The 24855-nt window shown below is 41.6% G+C and overlaps 1 protein-coding gene across 2 annotated transcripts; it reads left to right on the top strand.

Annotated features, from left to right (window-relative positions):
* Window positions 1-1417: 1417 nt before the first annotated feature.
* wdr47 (WD repeat domain 47) lies at window positions 1418-24854 on the top strand. Of its 2 annotated transcripts, none has more exons than XM_005812490.2 (17): window positions 1418-1618; window positions 5109-5276; window positions 5603-5686; window positions 5818-5902; window positions 6301-6432; window positions 7086-7262; window positions 7355-7866; window positions 8877-8994; window positions 19609-19790; window positions 21382-21624; window positions 21722-21782; window positions 21920-22077; window positions 22463-22632; window positions 22714-22884; window positions 22992-23123; window positions 23210-23428; window positions 23514-24854. In XM_005812490.2, exons 2-17 carry the CDS (start codon window positions 5119-5121, stop codon window positions 23654-23656), a joined length of 2745 nt encoding a protein of 914 aa, XP_005812547.1. In that variant the 5' UTR covers window positions 1418-1618; window positions 5109-5118; the 3' UTR covers window positions 23657-24854. The 2 variants fall into 2 exon arrangements, with proteins under 2 accessions (XP_005812547.1, XP_014329377.1); XM_014473891.2 differs by having other exon boundaries at window positions 5086-5276.
* The last annotated feature ends 1 nt before the right edge of the window (window position 24855 follows it).

Here is a 24855-nt window from a genome sequence, read left to right as displayed (position 1 = left end):
AATGTGATCAAATTTTCATGAACTTGTTATTGTTAATTTTTTTTTAATTATTATTATTATTTTCTGTTTTATTAAAATGCCAGCTCTTAACAGTTTGCACTGCATCTGTCTCAACTTTATTTCCTTGTTTTATGTTGTAGCTATTGCTGATGGTAAACTTGTTAGCCTAATAAATAATGGGTAAGTAGTGGTAATATTATTGAGAAACCTGCACATTTTAATTATCACTGTTACAAGTGGCTGTTTTTAGCTTCATGTTTTATGCACAATATGTGTAAAAACTTGTGGTACTCTTTGGAGTAGCACTATCTAATTGGTAAAAGTAAGTGTGCAAACATCTTAAATAACTACTTTGACCAATTTGTTTTAACAAAGTAAGACTAGTTTTACTTGATATGAAAACAGATTTTGCCTGCAAGGCTTCAGAATCGCCACAACGTACATCTACGTTTTGTAAATTCTGAGAATTGACTAAGTGAAGAGGGATGTGAAGATGGTTTATTTAAAACAACTGCCAACAGTTCCTCACAGTTCCATCATAAAACTTTGCATCATCACAGGACATCTAGGAGGCACTGTTGCTGGAAGAATGCATGCTCCCACAAGCAGGAGACTCCAAAGCTTTCATAGGAGGTGTGCAAGGAAGACACGTATAATCGCAAGGAAAACCTGAAGGTCAGATTAAAGTTTTCAAGAGAGAACAAAGAAGAAAAACTACCGTTATTCCAGGAAATGCTCCTGAAGAGGAAACACACAGTGTACACAGGGCTGGCCCAAGTAGAACATGATATAAAGCTTGTCCTCCTGTTCAAAACATCAGCAATAGTGTTTTAATCCAGATGTGGTGGAATCTTAAAGCAGTCAGAGATAATTGGTTATTATTTGCTGAGGCAAGTTTATGGAGAAATTGAAACTGAAACACAAATGTTAAACTCATGGCATCAGATTGTAACCATGGTAACTCAAGAATCACACTAAGATTATTTTTTACACTTTTTTAAAAAAGTTCCTTTAAATGTTAAAACATTTTAATTTATCATTGCCTAAACCACCAAAAATTGATAGCTTGATTTGGTCAAACCATTTTCTATCAAAAATAAACATTTTAGATGGTCTGTTTAAACTCAAGCCTGTTTGGGAGAGCCATGACAGTCTGGGGCCCCTTAGATGTGGCTTAGTTTGCTTATACCTTAGGCTGGCTCCGAGTCTACATGCAGATTTAACCTTGAAATTAGGTCTGTTGGATTTTCATCAGCTGCACCCCTTGTCCAGGCCACTGTTTATCAGACACATACCATGTATTGTTACATATAAACCTCATGGATGTTCATTCCTCTCCCTGCTCACAGGAACACCCCATAATTGTGCATGAAGTTGGTATGTGCGGAGGATGGATGGAGGCGGTGCTCTGCAGGCAGCAGAAGGCAGGCAGCGGGCTGGGCAGGGCGGCTCCAGAGACCGCAGTCAGTGAGCGCAGCGGCGGAGAAACATCCAGCTAGAGGAGGGGATACAGACACGGAGGAGCAACACGAGAACTGGTGACGGGGTCACCGTGACACCGCCTGTGAACAGCGGGGAAACACACCGGCGTTTTTATTCCATGTACTTTTAGACGCAGGTGAGTGTTGTTGTTTTTCGCGTTACTGGTGCTTGGAGCTGTCAGCCCGCCCGTCCAGCTAACTAGCGGATGATGCCTCTCCCCTCCTCGGCCCTGGCTAGCTCCCCTCCTACCGCTGGTTAAATTAGTCAGCTTTGTATGAGCCCTGACAGTAACTAGCCATTTGATGGTTCTGCTCTAATCCTGCGGCTAAATTCAGGGCCCATACAGAGTTAACAAGCAACTTAAGCTTCTTATGCTGTTTGACTCTGTGGCTTAATGCTTGTTATTGGCTAACCATTGGCTAGCTTAGCAGTACTGTTGGCTCTTGTTTCATTGGGTCCAGGCTTTCTAACAGGGGCTTGTTCTTTAATGACAGCTCACACACATTGTTCCTTTTTATGAAAACAACATGGGTTTTGCATAATTTTATGCTCTGTTATAGAGATTTTTATGGTTTGACTCCTTAAAATTGTATGTGGCAACAAGTATCTTGGTTTACATCCAGAATAAACAACATTTAAGTCCAACACTCTCTATCAGTCCAGGATGGTGAGCCCATGAAGGCAAATGGCACCAACACGAGTGCCAGTTCATTTCCATACAGCTAATTTACCTGAATCACAAATCAGGACAACCTGCTTAGCTGTCCAGAGCACCTGGAAATAAAGCTGTGCTGTTGTTTGATGCAGGTTGGATAACCTCTGATGAGAGCACAGATTCAGTCATGTCAATTTTGTTTTTTTATTTCACTCAGGGCTTTGGAGAAGGGCTTCCACTACACGTTTAAATTTTCTTTTTTTTATGTTGGGTGAGTCAAATAAAAATGTAATACTTCCACGTTTTGGTGGAGTTATGCCTTTTAAGTCTTTTGACCTCTGCAAGCTTTGCACATATCAAGAGTGAAACATGAACCCATTTTTTGTTTTTTAATACCGGAGTAGAGATGTTGCCACTGATTTTCAATTATTTGTCGAGGAATGATTGCAGTTTTCTGGCCAATCACTAATCTTTAAAAGGCATGACCTGCTTTTTAAGAAGCCTTTTTTTTGTTTTTGTTTGTGGTTTTTTTCCATAACTGTCAGGTGTTATAAGGTCAGAATACAAGTTCAATGTTCCAATCTGATTTCATAGAAAAACATTGGACAGTACGGTACTTGTGAAATAATACTAACTTGTTTCAACTTCACATGTGGTAGTGTTCTTAATATAAAGAGGTAGGTAAGCTTGGTTTCACATATGTAAGCATCAGGCAATCTCTCAAAATGAAGGAAATCAACCTGCCCCTAATTGTAGGCCAGGACTTTGACTGGACCATTCTAACACATGGATATGCTTTGATTTAAACCTGGGAGGGGGTGAACTTCGACCTGGTTGGCAGTGACATGGAGCGTCTAACAAGTTTTTGATCCCATCCATCTTTCCATTAACTATGATCAGCCATCACATAATGTCAGTTTCCTTTCTCCTCATAATTATGCATTACTTGGTGTTGTTTTTGACATTAAGTCCCAATAAAATGCATGTAGGTTTTAATGTGACAAGCTGGAAAGCTGAAAGGATGTGAATCCCGTCCCAAGGTACTCTAAATACGGATTTTGACTCTCATTCAAGCTATTCAACATGTGTCACAGCTATTGTTCTGCTTGACTCAACTATCTTTTATCTCGATCTTTGAGTTTAAAAGCAACAATGAACACTAATCAGCATGATTTCCTCAGTTCGTCTTGTAATTGTGCCAAATCTAGGCATGTAGGCTCATTTTTTGATTTGCGGTCACTGTTTAAAAATTAATGAGTAAACTGTAAAAACACAGTAACTAAAATTAGATCATCTTGTTACAAATGAAGCATGGTCACAGTACATAATTACAGCCTCTGTTTTCCAAATGGAGAAACAGCACTCATAAGATGAAATGATCCTGATCTCTGTGGGCATTTAAAGAATAAACTGTGTCTAAATGCAAATATTTTTATTGGGATTTTACATTTTGCTGTGGTTAAAGTTCAGTGTGGCAGTATTTATTTTGTTTAGTTTAATTTATGGCTGCATAAAGATACAGTGGTCTATGAAGTAATAATCAGCGTGGTTAAAACCCATCATACTTCCACAAAAAAATTTCAAATTAATATGTAAATAACAAGCTGAACAGAAAAAAACTTGTTGTAAATAACAGATTGTGTGGTTGTTTTAAATCTAGAGATGGTTAGATGTGTGCTAGACATACATATTGATTTGTACGTCAGGAGCCACCATCTTGTCAGTTCTGGGTTTAGAATCTCAATGAAACACATTTTACTTTTTCTGGATTGAGTAACAAAAGACAACAGTTTACACATTTTTTTATTTTTATGAGGTATTATGCTGTGAAAAAGTATTTTGTCCTTCCATATTTCTTTTGTTTTTGCATTTTCATCCATCTTGCATGTTTCAGATCATCAAACAAATCTATGTATAAAACAAATGTAACGCAAATTAATACAACAATTTGATCCTAATACATGATAATGATGATTTATTCAAGGACAATTAGCCATTCAACCCAAACTGGCTCTGTATGAAAATTTAATTTACCTGCTTGTTAAATCATTAAATCATTTTTTGGTTTAGTTTTGCTCACATAGCCAACCAGTAATCCAGGCGTGATTACTGCTTGACCTGCAGAATCTAGAAATTATTTGAGTAGAACCCGTCTGAAAACAGGAAGTAGGCTAACAGATCTCAAAAAGCAACTCATCATGCGCTGATCTAGAGCAATTGTTTTGTAGGGCCTGGTTAGTTTGGATCCTTTTATCTCCCCTTAATGTCTGATTTTTATATTTTTTTAAATTCAAAACTACATTTTGTATTTACTATAATTATCTTTATTTGTATGTGAGCCTACTGATTTTTCACAGTATTGTGCCACCAGATAAAAACATGTTGTTTTTTACAATGATTCTGATCAGATTTGCTTGCAAATTTGATTTTATTTACTCATTTATCAAGGTATTTTCTTTTTTTTGTCCTTTTTTGTTAAATGGTTTATGTTGTTTACTGTAAGCTGCTGCCATGACGAGGCCATTGCTCCTAAAATGGAGATAACACCTAAAAAACTAGCTGGCTTTACTGCACATTTAGTCACTTTTTAAAATTTAATAACTACTGTACATCTATTTAAATTTACAGTGACGTGTGATAGTATTTAGGTCCGCTTTATATCATGATGCTTAATTTATAAGATGTTCTCAGCAGAGAGCTAAAGTGGCAGAAAACAGATGGTTGTCTTGATAAAAGTTAATGAATAAAATGCAGTTTTAATGAGCCCCTTTTCTTTTCATATCTTGTTTTCCCCCAGTCTGCTGCAGATGGCTCAGGCTTTTGTTTTGCCTAACTTCTTAAACTTCTAAAAAATTTATATATACATATATATATATATATATATATATATATATATATAATACAAGACAGCTGTGATGTTGGTTGCTTCCCTGGTCTTTTGTGTTTAGCTTCCCTGCTCCTGTCCCTCCAGCTTGATCACCATGACGGCTGAAGAAACTATAAATGTGAAGGAGGTGGAGATCATCAAGGTGATACTGGACTTCCTCCACTCCAAGAAGCTGCACATCAGCATGCTCGCTCTGGAAAAGGAGAGCGGCGTCATCAATGGACTCTACTCAGACGACATGTTGTTCCTCAGGTAAATCAGCTGCACACCGATTATGTGTGTCCAACGTTTCTGACTCTATCTGCTACATTCAGCACTATGTCGCACTGGAGACCTGAATCAAATTGGACATCGGGTCTTAATTGAAGCCAACTTGTCTTACTGTTGAATACATTTTTGAGAAATTTTCTTCTAGTGTGAATAGTTTCTCTCTCTTTAATTTACTTTGGTCTTTTTAAAACTTTCCTTAAGAAATATTAGTTTATAGAGATGAATGACCCTAACCCAAAAGTTATTTTCTGCAGATTTTCTTTCCACATCAGAGCTAAAAATGGGGAAACTGTTTGGTTTTGTTTCAGGCAGCTGATCCTTGATGGCCAGTGGGATGAGGTCCTGCAGTTCATTCAGCCTCTTGAGTGCATGGACAAGTTTGACAGGAAAAGGTGAGCCAATCGGGTTTTTAATGTCTCCAGTTTGTCAATTTTTTATATTTTGGGTTGGGTTTGATGAAGCTGTGTACAGTTATTATGCACCTTTATCATGTGAATATAAAATACAGAAACGTTCTCCTCAGGTTTCGTTACATCATCCTGAAGCAGAAGTTTCTGGAGGCCCTGTGTGTGAATAATGCCATGTCTGCTGAAGACGAGCCACAACATGTAAGTCCAAATCTGGAGCCAGATTACAATTTAAAGAACCTTCCACACTTACTGGCACTGCTGGTAAGGATGTGTAAAATAATCTTTTATTGCTGTTGTATAATCTCTTATAGAAAAAAATACAATTTAGTACATTTATAACAAAATCCTCCAAATATCAAAAGTGAAATATTTTGATTCAACTACAAAATAAAAACCTACAAGTTTCCATTTACTAACGGTTTGCAAGTTTTTCACTCAGTTGTTACAGGGATAAATATTTGCAACAAAACTTCTGACAGCTCCCAAAATTCAGCTTTTGTCATCAAATTTAAATCTAAAGTGATACCAAGACCTGTGGTGTCATGTGTTTATTGTTTTGGTCTTGGTGCTGAGTAGCGTGTGTTTTATGTTGCTAGCTGGAGTTCACCATGCAGGAAGCGGTGAAGTGCCTCCACGCTCTGGAAGAGTTCTGCCCATCCAAAGATGACTACAGCAAACTGTGTCTGCTGCTGACGCTGCCTCGCCTCACAAACCACGCTGAGTTCAAGGTGAGACTCCTAGGCTGTTTTCACCTCTGATGGTCCAGTAGACTCGGTTTGATTTGGGTCCAAAATTGCAACATGAGTAATGATTTTAGTGGTCGTAGGATTTCTCATTTCATTTTGTTTGGCAAAAAAACTGCCAAAAACCGGTCTTTTGGTTTTTTCACTGCAGCAAGTGAAAAAACCACTACAGGAAGACTCATGCTTTTGTTTTGCTTGTTTTCACCCAGAATGCCTTGCAGTATAGTTCGTTTCCTGCTTTTGGAGCACACTCCGGTCCACTCTGCATTCACATTTGCATTCATACTACATCAGAGTTCACTTGAACCGAACTGAGACCTAGGTTTTTAGGCAGACCAGATTTTGCTCTTATGGTCCACATCAGGGTTCAGCTGCTCATTCGCTCCTCCCCAAATGAACTGAACTTTCTGGGAAAATGAACTAGAGTTCAGTTAAAGAGGAATTAGTAGGGCTGGTGGGAGGAGACCCATATTTTTACAGATTAAGACTTAAAAAACGTTACAGGTACATCTAGATTTTATGTTTTAACTGCATACTTGTTTGTTGTGTATTGGGAATAAATGACCTGTGAACTTGTTTCTTTGGGCTAAAATAACAGTCCAATAGCTTGTAACTTTAATTATTTTTTCCTCCCTCAGGACTGGAATCCCAGTACAGCCAGAGTGCAGTGCTTTGAGGAGGCCTGCAACATGGTGGCCGAGTTTATTCCCGCAGACAGGAAGCTGAGTGAAGCTGGCTTTAAGGCCAGCGGGGATCGCCTCTTTCAGCTGCTTCTCAAAGGAGTCCTGTATGAATGCTGTGTGGAGTTCTGCCAGGTGGGAACTACTGAAAATGTATGCTGGACTGGGTTGTTGGCATAATTCTGTTTACAATGATTAACATTCGGGCTTTTTTTGTGTGTGTGCAGAGCAAGGCAACAGGCGAGGAGATAACGGAGAGCGAGGTCCTTCTGGGTGTCGACATGCTGTGCGGTAACGGCTGCGACGATCTGGACCTGTCGCTGCTCTCCTGGATGCAGAACCTCTCCCACAGTGTTTTCACCTGCGCCTTTGAACAGAAGCAGCTCAACATCCATGTCGACCGCTTGGTCAAGCCAGCTAAGACCGGCTATGCCGACCTGCTCACCCCGCTCATCAGCAAACTCTCCCCGTACCCTTCCTCTCCGCTTCGGCGCCCTCAGTCCGCAGACACCTACATGACCCGGTCTTTGAACCCAGCTCTGGATGGGTTGTCCTACGGCTTGTCGGGCCAAGATAAGAGGGCGAGTGGCGGGGAGATTGCGCCAGGAAAAGGGGTCTCTCCCATGTCTCACTCCTTTGCAAACTTCCACTATCCAGGAGCAGGAGGACAGAACCTGAGCCGGAGTCTGATGATGGAAAGCTCCGACTGCCACAGCATCTTCGAGGAATCCCCTGAAACGTAAGAAATCCGATTATCAGAATCTGACGATTTTAGGCCAGAACGGCCGTGATGCGTGATGTGCCCGTCGGAAACAAAAAATCCAATCTTTTTCCAGCCAGTGAACACACCGTAGCTAGAAAATAATTGATTGGACTAACACCAACACTCTTCAGTATGGAAGTTATTAAATCAAGAAGACTTTAAGTAAGATCTTGTCAGCAAGAGATTGACGTTTGAAAAGGAAATCAGAGGAAGCAGAAAATCTGTTTGCAGCTTCTGTGAAAGATGAAACAATAAACCTGGACATATAAAATATACTTTAAATGCATTGACTCTGCATTAGAATAACAATACTCCTATGCTAAGAGTTGTTAAAGGCTTGTTGTTTTTCTGCATGGGGAAATCTGTGTTCTTCAACGTTTAGATGATTTCTTTATTAGGAACCAAAAGGAAACTAACAATAATATTTATACTTCCTAAAGCTAAATCAGAATAGGCTAAATTCAGTATTCATAGGCTATAGTGTCAGAAAACTGAAGATCTATACAAAACCAGGGTTTCATGAAAGTGTAAAAATATGTGATAATGTTGGCAAGTGTTGCCATAGTGATAGGATTTGTGATAAATCTAAAAAATATTTATCTCAACAGTGTTAATGTCTTTCTTTTCTGGGATCATGGCAAACAGATGACATGCAGTTTCTTAATGACTTTACTCCCCACCACCTCTCTCACTTCTCAACCATTTTCATGCTGCATTAAACAAGCATCACTAAAATCTATTATTACCATATCCAGCTAAAATGCATGATATTTATTGAATACTTATTTTAGTTCAAGCTGTTTGCTGTGACAACATAGATAGCTAGGTCTCTAAATTTGCTAAATATTTTGCTGCTTGATCCATCAATCTCTACAAATATCTGTCAGGAAAAATAGCATTTTTGTTGTGATTATTTGGGATTTACTAAATCGGTGATTCCAGGTTTTAGCCGATGTTCTAATGCTGCGGTCTTTTTGCATGTGCAGATCCAGAACCGACACACCCGTAGATAAGATGTTGAGCTCTGGTGCAGCTCAGAACGCGCGGCCCGCCTCAGCTCCAGGCGAGGACGCACCGACGGCTGAATCTGCTGACAGGAATGAGGTGAATGTTTGTCCTGATGGAGTGCTGCCTAATAATGTCTCTGCAGTTGTTTTTATTTATTCAATGGATGAGTTCTGCCTGCAGTAACGGTGTCGGTTTTGATTAATCTGAATCGATCAACGTTAGTGTCACTAATGAAGAGGGAAGTTCATCCTGCATAATGAGGGTGCCTCTATTTGCTTTGAAACTGTGTGAAAACTGACCAAAACAAAAAAAAGAACTGGTAGTAACTTATCTGTGTCTCAAAGATGTCATATTTTAGACTTTGATGAAAAATCTACAAAGTGTTTCAACCTGTTTAGCTGATAAATAATCAGCTTAATGAGGCTTCATGTCATTAGGGATCAGTGACTCAGTGGCTGAGCTACATAAATGGGTCATCAATGCCCTTGTGTTTGCTTTAAATGGGGAGTTGTGTTTGTTTGCTTCAATGTACCTATTGTGGGCCCCTTTGTGTTTCCCTTTATCTTCAGTTAAGTCATTTATTGTAAGTTTATATAAAACTAAAACTTAATTGTCAGTGTCAAACAAAGATTCACACGAAGACCGGAGGCAGAGCCCTCAGTACGAGCCTCTGAGATCTCTTTCATATCCCAGCTTTCTCCTTCTTGTTTTCCTCTGTGCCTCTTTCCCTTGTCTGGCACGAAGCCAGGCTCTGGCCTCTCCCCAAACATTCAGCCAATCTGTTCCCATCGGCTCAGCAGGGCAGGAAGCAGACGACAGAGCGGGGAAGTGACCTGTCCTCAGCTCTCTGTATCACCCTCTTCCCTCCCCTTTATACCTGAGCTGACAGGAGAGGTGAAGAGTTCACAAAGCAGCCTTTGAGAGGTCCAGATTGAGACTCGAAAATGCTCTAGTTTTTCTTTAAATGTGGGATGTGTGGGAAAGTATGAAACTTGCTTTAGTCATTTTTCTTGTCTGGACAAAAAAGGAAATAAATAAAAAAACAAAAAGTAAGAAAATAGAATTCAGAAAAATGTTTTTTTAGACTATGTAGAATACTAAAAATGTAAGCCTCTCAATAAGTTTTTACAGTGATTTATCGATTCCTTAATATCAATGTCACAACTTCATTTTTTTTACAAACAGAATACAGGTTGTTGAAAATGGATCAAAAATGTACCGCACACAGAGCAGAAAATCAGCCAGTACAAGTAATCAGACTTTACTTATTTTATTCTTTTTTAGCGCTAAAAAAGGAGACGCTTACCCTTACAGACTAGGTGTGAAGGTGACCGAGTCTATACAGCATCTGATCAAAAACGGGAAGATTCGTTTACTATACTACGGATGCACCTGGTGGTCATCTGATGTCTTACGTCATTATATCAACTAAGTTTCTATTTCCTGGGAGACGGGAGTCTGAGGAGTTTCTATAGATGTTACAATTACAAAGGGCCTTTGTGTGAGAATATGAGTGTGTGAAAGCATGTGAATGTATTTGAGCTTGATAAGCGCCTCAACAGCTCCCCCTTTTGGTCTCAACGAGACCACACAAAACAAGAAAAATGGAAAATAACGAAAAGAATAAAAGAGGGGGGCTGTACATCCTCGAGTAGACACTGTCCCTTCCGGAAAACTTCCCCCTGAGGCTTCGTCCTCCCGCATCCTCCACCAATGTTTTTCATTTCATTTCATCACATATTTTGGGGGTAAAAACGGACAGGGCACCCCTGGCCTCCCAGGCGGTGGAAAAAATCACAATGTCCCCCTTACAATCTGGAGAAATGCACAAATAGAAACAAAATTTTGAAGGGTGTTAGGGTTTAGGGAAATGTTAGTCAACCACCCATGGCATGACTATGTCAGCTGTTTCTGTTGTTTTATATATTATATTTATTTTCAATAAAATGTTATCCGTAGTCTTGTGAGTTTTGTCTTAATCATTTTTGTTATTATTTTATTATTTGTCTGTAATCACACACGCAGAATATCATTGCACTGTTTGAAACCAAATGTTGTCATTATTACTTCATATGTCTGATTTCTCATTATATTCATTCTGTAGTTAACTCAGGTCAACGCCATGCCACAGGAGGGTAATGAACTCAAAAGAGCAAAGTCTAAAATTTTGTGTTAGGTTTTGTATATATTTTTTTGTTTTATTGTTAGTATTTAAAAACAAGGTGAAAAGTCACAGCTACGAAGTTGTTAAGTTCTACAAAAGTGCTAAGTGAACAAAATGTTAGGATAGTGTGTGGAACTTATAGTGAAGTGTTAGGTTAAAATTATTTGTAAAGGCAGTGAAATGTTAGGTAGTATGCAAAAATGAACACATTGTTAGAAGACTAAAAGGTGAGATTTCTACGTAATATGTAAAAGTAAATGAACTACGAAAAGGATGCAAAGTTAAACGGAATGAAATGATAAGAAAAGCTTAGAATTCTGAGTATTGAAAGGCACAGATCAATGAACACATTCGTAAAACATCAAATCAATAAAGTAAATCAGGATTAGAGGCAGTACACTCAAAATACACTGGCATGATTAAACTAGGATTAAAAGTAAGTAAAAATGTTTTCTGATCAAACTTTAATCATTGTAATGAAATCAAATCACTGCAGCCTCTCTATAGCGAGACCTATCAACGTCAAATCAGTTTCTGCGTGTGTCCAGATGTAGAGCCGGCGCGGTCGCTGGGAAACCCCGACATTGCCTGGAAGGCTTCAGTGTGGGATTTCGGCTGTAACTTGGTCCAACAATCGTGGAATGCGCCCACAGTCTCACACCCCGGCACACCCAGAAAGGATTGGACTTCATTCTGCAAGAAAAAACACAACAAAAGCGAAATCAATGGATTATATAGAGAACATTGAAGTGAAGGAAAATTTTCTTTTGTCACTGGATACTATTACTGCCCTTAAACTCTGGCAATCTGGAATTTCACGGTTCTTTCGCGTCTCCGGGAAAACATCTGATAGGCAGGTGGATTTCCATCACTCCTGCTGCCTTTCTCTATGGTTGAGGTGATGCACCGCACCGCCAATGACCTCAGACAGGGGACACAGCAGCAACCACAGGTGATCAGGAGGGCAAGGAAAGTTGTCACAGAAAGGAGCAAAGAGATGATGATTTCTTTATATTTTCCAAACAGATCAGTGAACCACTTATCCAAGGGGTTTGAAACTCCAGAGTGCTCATGCATCGTTTTACTAAGGGCCCTAAGTCCTTCTAGCGCCTTGGTCACTGTTAATTTAGTTTGTGCACAAACTTTAGCCAATTTTGTTTTTAAATTTTGATTCATTCGTTCTGCTTTGCCTTAGGATTCCGGGTGATAAACCATACCGAACTTGTGTTTCAAACCAAGATGAGCTTCCACTGTTTGCAGGTCCTTGTTTCTGAAATGTATTCCATTGTCTGATCTGATTTTTTTCTGGAAAACCGTGCCTGGGGATGTAATGGTTGATCAGACATTTTATGACCGTTTTACTGTCTTCTCTCGCTGCTGGCCACGCTTCAGGCCATCCTGTGAAAGCATCAACACAAACCAACAAATATCTTGTGCCTTGCACCGTGTTTATCATGTCAGTGAAATCCAACACAACCTCTTTCCCTGGGCTGTGAGTGGAGGAAACCGTCCCTGATGTGGCTTCAAAGTTTTCTTAGGGTTAACCTGTCCACACATTTCACAATTATTTACAAACTGTTTCACCATGTTAATCATTTGGGGTTGCCACCAGTCTTTAAGATTATACATCATCTGTTTAGTTCCCACATGTCCAACCCCGTGAGCTTCAAGAAGCAGCTCTTGTTTTTTCCCAGGGGGCAGAATTAACCTGCCGTCTGGGCCCCTCCAGCATCCATTTGTTTCAGTGGCCCCTCTGTGTTTTCACATGTTTTTCTCTTCAAGTGGCACCCCCTTTTGGCATCTTACCCCCTCCTCCAGTGTGAGTTTGTCATGTAATTCCTCCTCCGAGGAACACACCATGGCCAAATTGGTGTACCCCGCAGCTACTTTAGCTGCTGTGCCCGCTGCTTGATTACCTTTTGCAATCATTGTGTCTGATAAGTCATGACCTTTGCATTTGATTACAGCTACTGTTTTTGGCAATAGCAATGCTTCCGCAAGTTTTTTTTTTTTTTTTTTTTTTTTTTTTTTTTTTACCTCCGCCTCATGTTTTATGGTTCGGCTGCTGGTGGTCAGAAATCCGCCCCTCATCCACTGGCAAAGTTCCAAATGCACTGTTCCTGCAACATAAGCTGTGTACACATTTACCTGTGATCCTTGGGCAAGCTTTAACGCTTCGATCACTGCTTTTATTTCTGCCCTCTGCGCAGACGCTGTTCCTTCCAGTCTTTCTGCTTTTCTTGTGAGAAAGCCTGCTTTTGTGCTTTCTACTACTGCAAAACCAGCTCTTAGTTCTTGTGTTTGGTGTCTGTAACAACAACCATCTGTGAAGAACTGTCTCACCTCTGGTCCAATCAAGGGAGTTGCTTCCAGGTCTGGTCTTACCTTTTCTGACTTTGCCACAAGTTCTGCACACACGTGTGGTTCTCCTTCTGAAAAACAGTCTGCCATGTTCACGCCTTCGTGTGTGAATGAAATGTTAGGAGCTTCCAGGACAATGCCACTACACTGTGTGACGTTAACACCAACAGTGAATGTCCCATGACTATGTGTGCAGTTTTTTGTATCAATTTGGCTACACCAGCAGCATGCTGTGTGCAGGGATGATGTCTCTGTTCCATTTTGTCCAAAATTGCAGATAAATACATCATGATTCGTCTCTCACCCCCTTTTTTCTGATACAAAACTCTGTTAACGGCCAGTTTTGTAACAGAAACATCCAGAAAGAACGGCAAAGTGTAGTCTGGCATGGAGAGCTCTGCAGCGGACGACATGTGTTGTTTTACAGCTATAAAAGCTTGTTCTGCCTCAGTTGTCCAAAAGAGGAGATTATTCAGATTTCTCATGCCTTGTTCTTTAACCAAGGCTCGAAGAGACTGAGTCAGGTCAGTGTAAGAGGGAATGTAGCTCCTGCTGTAGCCAGTTAACCCCAGAAAAGAGAGCATGTCTTTAACTTTAGAGGGTTTAGGATGTTGCAGAATGGACTGCTTGTGGGAAGGAGACATGCTAGTTGTGCCTGCAGAAATTATCCTGCCCAGAAAAGAAACCTGTTTTCTTGCAATCTGCAATTTATTTTTACTAACCTTGAAACCCGCCTGATGTAGGTGCTGCAAAACCAGGGAGGTCGCTTTAACGCAGGTCTCCGCGGTGGGGGCAGCCAGCAAAAGGTCGTCCACATATTGGATGAGGGTCGTTTGTGGAGGGAGAGGACAGTCCTGCAAAACATCCTTCAGAACCTGGTTAAACAGCCCTGGAGACAGGGCGAAACCTTGTGGCAGCCTGGTGTAACGCCACTGTTCTCCCCTGAAAGTGAATGAAAAGTAGTCCCTGCAGCTTTCAGCTAGTGGGACACAGAAAAATGCATTTGCCAGATCAATACAGCTATACCACTGCTGGCTAGGAGTCAAAGCAGCAATGGAGACATATGGATTAGGAACTGCCACCGTTTTTGTTTTCAGAACTGCATTTACTGCTCTCAGGTCATGAGCCATTCTGTATTTGGCAGTACCTTTTTTCTGCACTGGCAAAATGGGTGTGTTCCAGTCAGACTTTGAGGGTTCCAGCACTCCAGCCTCAATCAGTCCTGTTATTGTCTCTGCGATGCCCTGTTCAGCTGCGGGTTTGTGTGGATACTGAGGAATCCAGAGGGGTCTCTCAGAGTCCACCTGAAATGAAATAGGAGAACAGGAAGCAAGCCCCACATCTGTAGGCGTTTCCGCCCAGAGAGATGCAGGCATAGATGTTATCATATGTTCTGCTGAAGGGTGGTCTGATTTTTCCCTACCGTGATGTCTGGACACCTGTTCATGATGTAGCTCTACTGTTTCAGACCCTGAAAAGCTGATCTTATATGTGTCAAGAGAAGGGGAGAAAGACAAACCTGGCACTGCTGTCGCAATCCAATCTGTGGCTGCCAGGGAGCGTTTCATCATTGGGCCCAATTCTTTTGCTTGGTGCTCAGGGTGCAAACAGAGAGAGATGTGAGGCACAGCTTCATCAGATATTTGATAACATTCTGACTGTGTTTCTGTGAAAGAGACAGCAGCAGCTACACCAACTGGAGCTACATGAATATCTGAGATTTTACCTCCCAGGTTGTTTCCTCCAAAGTGGAAAGGAAAGGTTCCTGGTACCATTCAGAGACGTCTCTGTCGTAGAACAGGGTCACGTGGGGGGGGAATCCGGAGGAGAGACGTAGGAGCACAGACACAGGAGCCAAGGTTTCCAGTCCACAAACGTTGACATTAGATAGCTGGAGGGTAAGTTCGTTAAAAGGCCCCAATATATGTCTGCATACTCAGAAACAACTGGCTGCATGAGAAATTGTCCATCCGTGTGAAAGTTTGCACAAGGGAGGGACGTGCCATCGGGAAATGAAACAATTAATCCATTCACAGAGCACATAATTGTTGCTCCCAGTTTTATCAGTAAGTCTCTTCCTAGCAAATTGACGGGAGTTGTGGGAGAGCTCGAGCTGACAAAAGAATGTTGCAGGTGCTGATTGCCCAGTGTGAAGGTCAGAGGCTTAGTGAAAGGCAGACTTTGTTCTGTCCTTGAGAACCCAGTTAAAGATACAGTTTGTGATGTCAAACTGAGGGGAGAAACAAAGTTCAATGTGCTGTGTGTAGCACCTGTGTCCACCAGGAAGTGTGTTTCTCTCCCCTCCAGTGTTGCTGACAGCATGGGGTCTGCAGTTCCCATGCTGGGCCGTGGGTCTCTAGGGGCGTGTCACTAGATGTTCTGTGTGGGCTCGTTATTCCCCTGAAAAGACTGTCCAGGTATAACATTGGGATTGTGGGGGATCATACCTGGTTCCCCGTGATTTGGTATGGCCCAGCAATGTTTTGCCCAGTGTCCAACACATCCACATCGGTAGCATATGTCCTCCTGTGGTCCCCCGATCCGCGCCCCACGACCCCTCCACGGAGCACCGCCCTCGTGACCGGCCAAACGCCTTCCCCGTCCACGAGGAAACGCTCTGTACCTGTTTTGAGGATATGAAACAGAAAAAAACAGGAAGAGGAACCAGTCCTCCCCCAGTCTGATTAGTGTTTGGCCAGGAAGTTGCAATAACCATCACATGTTCTTTTTTATCTGTCTTCTTATTCAATTTTTGTTTTGCTTCCTGCAATTGGAGCTTCAACAGCTGAATTTCTAAATCCTTTGTGTCAGACTGCTTTTTCTTCAACTCATCTTGTGCCTTTAATAAGTGATGAAGCAGATGCCTCTCCCATCTAACGTACTCGCACCTTGTTAAATCTGGATTATTTCTCATAGATTGTACAACCTGTTCAGGAACACCTTTCAAGATTGCCTCTCTAAACATTTCAGTTAAGTTTGAGTGTGGGCCTTTTGGATTAATTGTAGTTTGTCCGAGCCAGGTTTCTGCAGCTTTATTTATGTATTCTTTAGGATCCATGCTGTAATCCCATTCAAACCTGGTGATGGGAGTGATTGTGGCCAGTGGAAACTGCCTTTTTATTTCCCGTGCCAAAGGTGTGATGAATTGATGTGCTGGAGTAGAATTACTTACATTTTGGGTCCCTGCTGCGTGTTCTATGTCTCTCATAACCATGCCAGACATAGCTCTGGTCATTATTGCTCTGAAATCTCCCAGTGCTAGAGTCATTCCAGAGGTCAGCAGGTCTAACTCTGCCAACCAAAGACTCCCGCCAGCTGTAATGCTGGGCAGTTTATCGACTATTGCATCCCTGTCACCTAGAGGAAAGGGAACATATTTCTGACCCCAGTACTGTTTTTCAAAAGAGGATAAGCCCCTGTGTTGCTCCCAACCAGGGCGTGCTGTCCTTCTGCTGTGTGAAGGCCTAAGCCACGCATGCTCTCTAGAGGGCACGAGATGTGATAGACCTCTCTCAGTTCATCAGTTTTATCTGTAAGGTTCTCCTCTGAAACCCACGTTCCATTTGCATGCATTTTAATTTGAACGTTTTTGGCTGAGTTAGATTTTATCTCTCCTCTCTCCATCTGTTCTGCTCTGTCACACAGGTTCTGCAACCTCTGAGCAGATCTGACAAAGGTGTCATTTAACTGAGACCAAGCCGTGGGATTTGGTGTGGACGGGGTCTGATCTAATATAGTCCAGTTCGGGGTTTCAGTCCCAGTGTGGACTTCGGGAGCGTTTTGTGGGGTAGCTGTCTCCCCCTCGACTGCTAAAATTCCCTGTGTAATGTTAACTGTGGGATAAATGCCCTGGGAAGGCCGAGTTTCGTCTCCACTATATGGTGGAGGAAGTGAATTGTCTGTACTTATGTTTGTGTGTTCAGAGCTAGTGGCAACTTTTTGTTTTTTGTGTTCAAATGCATGTGAAAGTCCCTGCCAGAAAACCAAAAGTTTTTCACTCTGCCTGAGTTCTCTCTCAGCATTCTGCTCGTTTGTTTTACAGCTTCTTTTAGTGAAAACTCCTGCTTCTCCTTCTTTTTGCATAGTGTCTATCAAATGTTTTTTAGAATTGTTGATTCCCTGCAACAAATGTTTCCCCAGGGGCTGTCTGCTTAGCAAATCGCCTCCACCCATTTCAACCAGACCTTTTAATTTATTTTGTATTTTTTGTCCGTCCCCGTCCGTTTGGAATTCGTCATGTTCCCCCAGATAAGTTATTACTTCATCTATTTGCTCACTGAGCGCAATTCATGACCCGATGCCCCACTTTGGATCATATTTCTCCCTGTCGACCTCCTGCGCCATATTCAAACCCAGAGATCACCTCTCCTCTTTTCTGCCTTTTTTTACTGCCTCGCACTGCGGCGAGCCTCTGTCTCCCTTTTTTTTTTTTGCTCGCACAGCGGCGAGGAAATTACACACAGCAGAAAGATTTTTCTCGCGCGGCGGCGAGAAAATCAAAGACCACAGATGAAATAAAGAAACTTCCCACAGATTATAATTCCCGAATGTTTACCATGGTTTTAAAAGACATTGCCATAAACGAAGGAGAGTACATTTAAACACGCAAAGTCTGCTCAGCGGCAGACGTTTACATACACACAGCTGACACATACACAGAAATGGATCCACGCTTTTCAGCTCCTATGATGTCCTCTTTTTATTTTCACTTATTTTCTTCACTTATTTCTCTGTAGAGGAACAGATCGCGATCATCCTTTATCTTATTCTCTTATCTTTTTTCCTATGGTGGACCCCTCTCAACACTTTTGTGTTTTTTGAGCAAGTCACAGATTGGCTAACGCGTTCTTTTAGGGGGCAGCACTCCCCAAGGATAGAACCGACAAAACCTAGTCTTTCCTTTTCCCGCGTCCAGGAAAAGTCGGAGACGACCAGTTCTCACTACAGAGCCAATCGACCTTTTACTTTGACTATTAACTGTTTTTTAAGTAACTTTAACCTTATCAATCAATCAATCTTTATTTCTTTACTCCTATGAATAACTCGAAAGCCTTTAGACAAACAAATCAAAAGCAGTACGAACAACAGCTGACAATCGAACAATGGTTGACCAGTTCAGACAACTCAACACACAATATAACAGCAATCGATAGCTGGAATTCAGAGGTTTAAGAAGAATGCAACACCATCCACTGCTGATTTCTGGAATTTAGACAGTCCAACAGAAACAATGCTATGGTGTTTATTAAGGAAAATTTTCCTCACCTTATATTTGGGCCCAACACCAGAACACTGCCTCCGTCAGGCTGCGCCGGAACGGCCTGTTCAATCTCTGCTCGTGTCTCAGCACAAAACCATCCTCTGCTACCAATTGTTGAAAATGGATCAAAAATGTACCGCACACAGAGCAGAAAATCAGCCAGTACAAGTAATCAGACTTTACTTATTTTATTCTTTTTTAGCGCTAAAAAAGGAGACGCTTACCCTTACAGACTAGGTGTGAAGGTGACCGAGTCTATACAGCATCTGATCAAAAACGGGAAGATTCGTTTACTATACTACGGATGCACCTGGTGGTCATCTGATGTCTTACGTCATTATATCAACTAAGTTTCTATTTCCTGGGAGACGGGAGTCTGAGGAGTTTCTATAGATGTTACAATTACAAAGGGCCTTTGTGTGAGAATATGAGTGTGTGAAAGCATGTGAATGTATTTGAGCTTGATAAGCGCCTCAACAAGGTGTCAAAGGTCATGAGCTGTGCTCTTATTGACACATCTGTGTGTCATAGATCTTGAAAGTAGACCTAATCTTAGCTTTGTTGTTTCATTATTAGGTGAGATAATTCAATGAGACTAGGTTATTGTGTTTCTTCTTAAACGCCCAGAAGGTTGTAAAATTTGTGTTGGATCCCTGTTTAATTAAATCGACATATCAGACAGTGACTAAAACATCAATAAAATGAAATACATCAGAAGTGTTTGTTAAATGGTTCAATCTCTAAAGGAAACCTCAGTTGTTCTCTGTCTCCTTGAACAAAATAACAGCAGGAATTTATTTCCATCTCTTTAAAACAGTCGGCCTGTCATTCCTGCTCAAACCAAATCCATTCATTGTGCCTCAAACAAATTATGCTTTGAAAATGAATGACTACATTTCTCATGTGCGTCGTGCTCTGTCCTCAGTTACGGGAGTCGACTGAGAAGTACGAGGAGTTTTACCGGCAGCGGCTGCGTGTGCAGCAGCACCTGGAGCAGAAGCAGCAGCAGAGGCAGATGTACCAGCAGATGCTGCTGGAGGGAGGCGTGCAGCAGGACCCTCCGCCCAGCGACATGCAGCACAGCCTCACCGAGAAGTTCCTGAACAGGTACGGACACAGCAGGACCTTCAACTTCTTGTATTTCACTTGAGAATTACATATTTCATATGACATATGTAGTAGCATCTTGCTATCATGATCAAAATGTAGATTTGTAACGTATTTGTTCATATTAATTTAAATATTGCTTTCTATAAAAGTATCTGTTTTCTAGGACAACGTTCAAATCATCTTAATAAATGATGATTGTCATAATTGAATTAGAAAATTATAATTCAGTTGAAAATTGTGTATTTGTGTCATTGATTGGACTGTAGTGTATTTACACTGTAGATGCATCCTGGTGAATCATCACAGACGAAAGCACTTTTATTTTCATAATCGTCACATCTTTTATGAAATTCAAAGCGGTTTAGCAAGATGCGATTAAACTATTTTGATTTGTATTTTTGTTATATAAATCAGATAGCATTTGATGACAATGAAATACAAAGAAAGGAAAAAAAAATGGTATGTGCAAATGAGCTGGTGGTATGGATTGTGCCATGATAACATGGCGGAGGGAGCATCATGCTGTGGGGATGAAGTTTTTCTTCAGCAGTGATAGGGAAGCTAGTTTGAATTAAAACGAAAAACAGGACAATCTTGGAAGAAAAACGTAAGAAGCTGGGAAAAACACGAGCCTGGGGTTAAAGGTTCACCTTCCAGCATGAACACACAACCAGACTTGCACTAGAATTACGTGGTAGAGCAAATCATTTTCATATGCTGGAAATGTCCAGGTAATGTTTGCAATGAAATCCTGCAAATGGTGGATCTACAGAGTGTTGATTCAGGGGGGCTGAACACAAACAAAAACAATTCTTTTCAGTTTTGTTTTTTTTGTTTGCAGAATTTTTAAAAAATCTCTTGTATCCTTTTCCTTCCTGTTCACAACTATGTTCCACTTTGTATTCGTTATGTAATGTCTACAGTTTGTAAAGAAGCAGGGAAAGACGTTGGCGCTCTTCAGACTCGGCTTGTTAGAAGCCGTGTTAATTTTTGAATGGTGTTGTCGAACAAAAGAGGCGCAGCTGTCAGAAAGCATAAAGTTGACACGTTAAAGGTTTTGAGAATAATGGGTCCCACGAGGCCGCCCCTCACGTGGTGCAGCCCCCTCCAGGCTGCGCGGCACCATCTGCCCCCGGGCTTCTGCACCACCTGGGACTCTCACTTTAAGTGTTAAAATCCTGCTTAATAACAACTATATTTTCACATGCGAAGACGTGAAGGTAATCCGACTCCATTAGATTTACAGAAACACAATTATTTAAAAAGAAGAAAGAAAAATGTATAAACTTGTTTTTAAGTTCTTTCAGCAGGACAAAAACTGTTTGATTTAGTCTTCCTCCCAGTCCTCCACCTACCATAAATCTCCCTGCCCCTGTTGACTTCTACATTATTCAGAGGGGTGTCTGTGCATAATGAAATCCTTTTTTTTTGTCCTCTTATTTCTTGTTTTTACTAGATACTGCTGCCTCTATGTCAGCCTGTACAAAAAAGTAAAAATTAAAAAAATCTCCCCCCTTTATTTCCAAAAAAGTTAAACTGAAGTAAATATGTTGTGAGAACAAGGTGTGATGTGCCTTTGCTCTTTTAGGTCCATTCAGAAGCTGGAGGAGCTCAATGTGGGAATGGAGAACCTGGGAGAGGAGGTGAAATCTCTGACCCAGCAGTGCAACGGGAACGGGAACACGCCTGCCTCCGAGGACAACAACAACCCTCCATCTGTGACCCCGGAGCAGAACCGGAGCTGCGGGGGAGGGGTGGTGAGCAGCACCCCGCAGCGCAGCGTAGGGGGCCGGGTCGTCTCGCCTCCAAATGAGTCCCCTGTGCTCTCAAGGTTGGTGGGATTTTTTTAATGTTCCCACTTGCACGCCTTTGTTTAATGAAAGTATTTCTGAGGTGTTTTTTTTTTTGTTTGTTTGTTTTTTTGACAGTGGACAGAAACCGAAAGGTCACCCGAGCGACTCGCCTGGCTCTTTAACCCGGAGCAAAGAGGTGGGGATGCACTAAAAACACTCTCAGCAAAAATGAAATAGTAATGCGTACAGGACATCTACAGCTATTGGGGTTGTTATCCCCCACACCATAAAGTGTTTAATTATTCAAACTGAGATGTTGCTGTTTTTTTTCAGGGTGATAAACCAAATGACCTGTTTGTACCAGTGCACACTTTAGAGGACACTCAGGCCGTCCGAGCCGTTGCCTTTCACCCGTCTGGCGCTCTCTACGCTGTGGGATCCAACTCCAAAACACTGCGAGTGTGCGCCTATCCAGAAAAACTCAACTCAAGGTAGCACACCGCATTTTCAAATGGAGCTGATCTGGAAGTCTCTCCAGATGCACACAATGCTGTGAAATGACGTTTTACTCACAAGCCAACTTCATCTGTGTTGTTTCATGTTTTATTCAATGTACAGATAATTGAATTGGGACTCAAATTTTAACATGGGGAAATATTATTTTAAAATGTTGTGTGTAATTTTGAAATGGATCTTGATAGGTTATTGTAGGAGTGACATAAAATGAACTGAGTTGATGGTTTTAGTTTTAAACTGAACTATGAAATAAAACAGACAAGTTTTTAAAAAAAGGAAAAAACTGTAATAAAAAAAATCTAAATTCATAATTTTTAGCAGTTAAGCCAATGTTGCTCATTGCTGCTCTCTGCTCTGTAGTGTTTCCAGTCCAACGAAGCAGCCGGTGGTTCGCTTCAAGAGGAACAAACACCACAAAGGCTCCATCTACTGCGTGGCCTGGAGTCACTGCGGACAGCTGCTGGCTACAGGCTCCAACGACAAATATGTCAAAGTCCTGCCGTTCAGCGCAGAGACATGCAACGCCACAGGTCAGAGCTCTCCCCGACATTACGCTATAGAGTCAACTTTGTGAAAATCAAACTTTGATTTGTGTGTTTCTGTTTATCCAGGGCCGGACTTGGAGTTTAGCATGCATGATGGCACCATCAGAGACCTGGCCTTCATGGAGGGGCCGGAAAGTGGAGGAGCCATCCTGATCAGCGCTGGAGCCGGAGACTGCAACATCTACACTACCGACTGCCAGAGAGGGCAAGGGCTGCACGCGCTCAGTGGACACACAGGTGCCCCAAGAGATTTACCTCTGCACCTCTCTGCATGACCTTAAACACAAAGGTGTGGAGTCATAAAGCAAAGGTACTATGATTATTGTTTTATTTGGTCTGTGCAGGTCACATTTTGTCTCTGTACACCTGGGGAGGCTGGATGATTGCTTCGGGCTCCCAGGATAAGACGGTGCGCTTCTGGGACCTCAGGGTGCCCAGCTGTGTGAGAGTTGTGGGAACTGCTTTCCACGGCTCAGGTCTGTGTTTATTTTGGTGCAAACTGGTGCTTCTTGGAGAAAAATTCAAAGTATTAACTGGACTTCATGTCTTCTTCACTGAACAGGCAGTCCTGTCGCCTCTGTAGCGGTAGATCCAAGCGGCCGTCTCCTAGCAACAGGACAGGAAGACAGCGCCTGCATGCTGTATGACATCAGAGGAGGACGGATCGTCCAGGTGTACCGGCCCCACACAAGCGATGTCCGATCAGTCAGATTTTCCCCCGGAGCGCACTACCTGCTCACCGGTTCCTATGACACAAAGGTCATGGTCACCAACCTTCAAGGTACGTCTGTGGAAACGGTGCGGATGCATTCTGTCGGTTTGGTGTGGAAAAAGCAAAGTTGAACGTCTCTGTGTTGTGTTTCTAGGTGACCTGACCAAACAGCTGCCCCAGACTGTGGTGGGAGAGCACGGCGACAAGGTGATTCAGTGTCGCTGGCACACGCAGGACCTGTCCTTCCTCTCATCGTCTGCTGACCGCACCGTCACTTTGTGGACACACAACCCCTAATATAAAACAAGATGTAGAAGATGTGCACTAAAACGATGCTTCTCTTCCTTTATGAATAGTCATGTCCCTGCTGCGTGCTCACACAAACTGCTAAATCAACCTTTCTTTTCGACTAAACCAAATGGATAAACATCAGAAGCACATGCTGCATGCTCCTTATCATCCTAAGGGTTAAAATATTGGTTTGTTCTCCTTTAAATTGCTGAACCCATGCGAGTCATCTTGTTTTCACTCTTTGCACACACACACACACACACGTTTCCTTCTGCATGTCCTTTTCACCGAGAAATTGTTGGGGTTTAACGAGATACGAGTTGGAGTTTTGTTTTTGTTTTTTTGTCTCTGATGGTGCCTTCTCAGTCTCCATAACAAAAACAATACTACGTTCATTTATAGAATTCACTGTAAAGAATTTGTACATTCCTTCTCTTGCATATCGTTTCCTAACAGCTGTCCTAACGCTGCTATTGTTGAGGTAGAGAAAAACTGATGTAACATGTAATATTTCTGTCAGTTGCAAGCTCCTCGCATCTGTTTCTGCAGATATTGTCGTACTATCCGAGGTTGTCGCTAACGTCAATGTATCCCAACGCATTGCCGCAGCCCAGAATGTGTAAATTAGCTGCTGAGTTGGTTTAATTTGGAATCGGTGTGTTTTTGTGTTGCAGTGGCATGCTTGCAATGAAGGACCTTTTTAATATTTCAGCATCGAGATGTACAGTATTCAGATATCGGTTGCACATCCCATCATTCCTTTTTTTTCCTCAGTGGTGAGCTTCGGTTCGTCTGCTGCTGTTGTGGTGTATTAACAGTAGGTGTCAGTCTTGGTCTAACCATATGCACAATGACATCTGGATGGAAGCACGGGTGCTTTTAATATTTATTTGGGGCATATGCATTGTTTTTATATATTATTTTTTTCATTAACATTGTCTTGTAGTAGTCAGATTTACTTAAAAATGCATATTTAAGTTTTTTGTTATTCTAGAATATATTGTTTTCTGAGATGAGGCCAAACTAACACATAGATTTATTTATTTCAGTGTTAATGTATGTATGTACAGTTATTTGTTTTTGACATGCTAGTGGCTCTTAAATTGAGCCTTTCTAATTCTTGTTTTTAAAAGTAACTTAAATGAACTGAAGCTTGAGGTCAAGTTGCCGGTACGTTCAATAAAGTCTTTTACAAAAAAAATAAC

The sequence above is a fragment of the Xiphophorus maculatus genome, chromosome 6 (genome assembly GCF_002775205.1).
Source record: "Xiphophorus maculatus strain JP 163 A chromosome 6, X_maculatus-5.0-male, whole genome shotgun sequence".
Classification (NCBI taxonomy): domain Eukaryota; kingdom Metazoa; phylum Chordata; class Actinopteri; order Cyprinodontiformes; family Poeciliidae; genus Xiphophorus; species Xiphophorus maculatus.
Note: the sequence above shows the minus strand (reverse complement) of the source record. Positions and strands in the feature narration are given on the sequence as shown.

Bases quoted from the DNA above. Each gene is read 5' to 3' on its own strand.
- wdr47 (XM_005812490.2), top strand. From the start codon at position 5,119: ATGACGGCTGAAGAAACTATAAATGTGAAGGAGGTGGAGATCATCAAG. The intron at 5,687-5,817 runs GTGAGCCAATCG...CGTTCTCCTCAG, and splicing joins GACAAGTTTGACAGGAAAAG to GTTTCGTTACATCATCCTGA. The intron at 7,263-7,354 runs GTGGGAACTACT...GTGTGTGTGCAG, and splicing joins GCTGTGTGGAGTTCTGCCAG to AGCAAGGCAACAGGCGAGGA.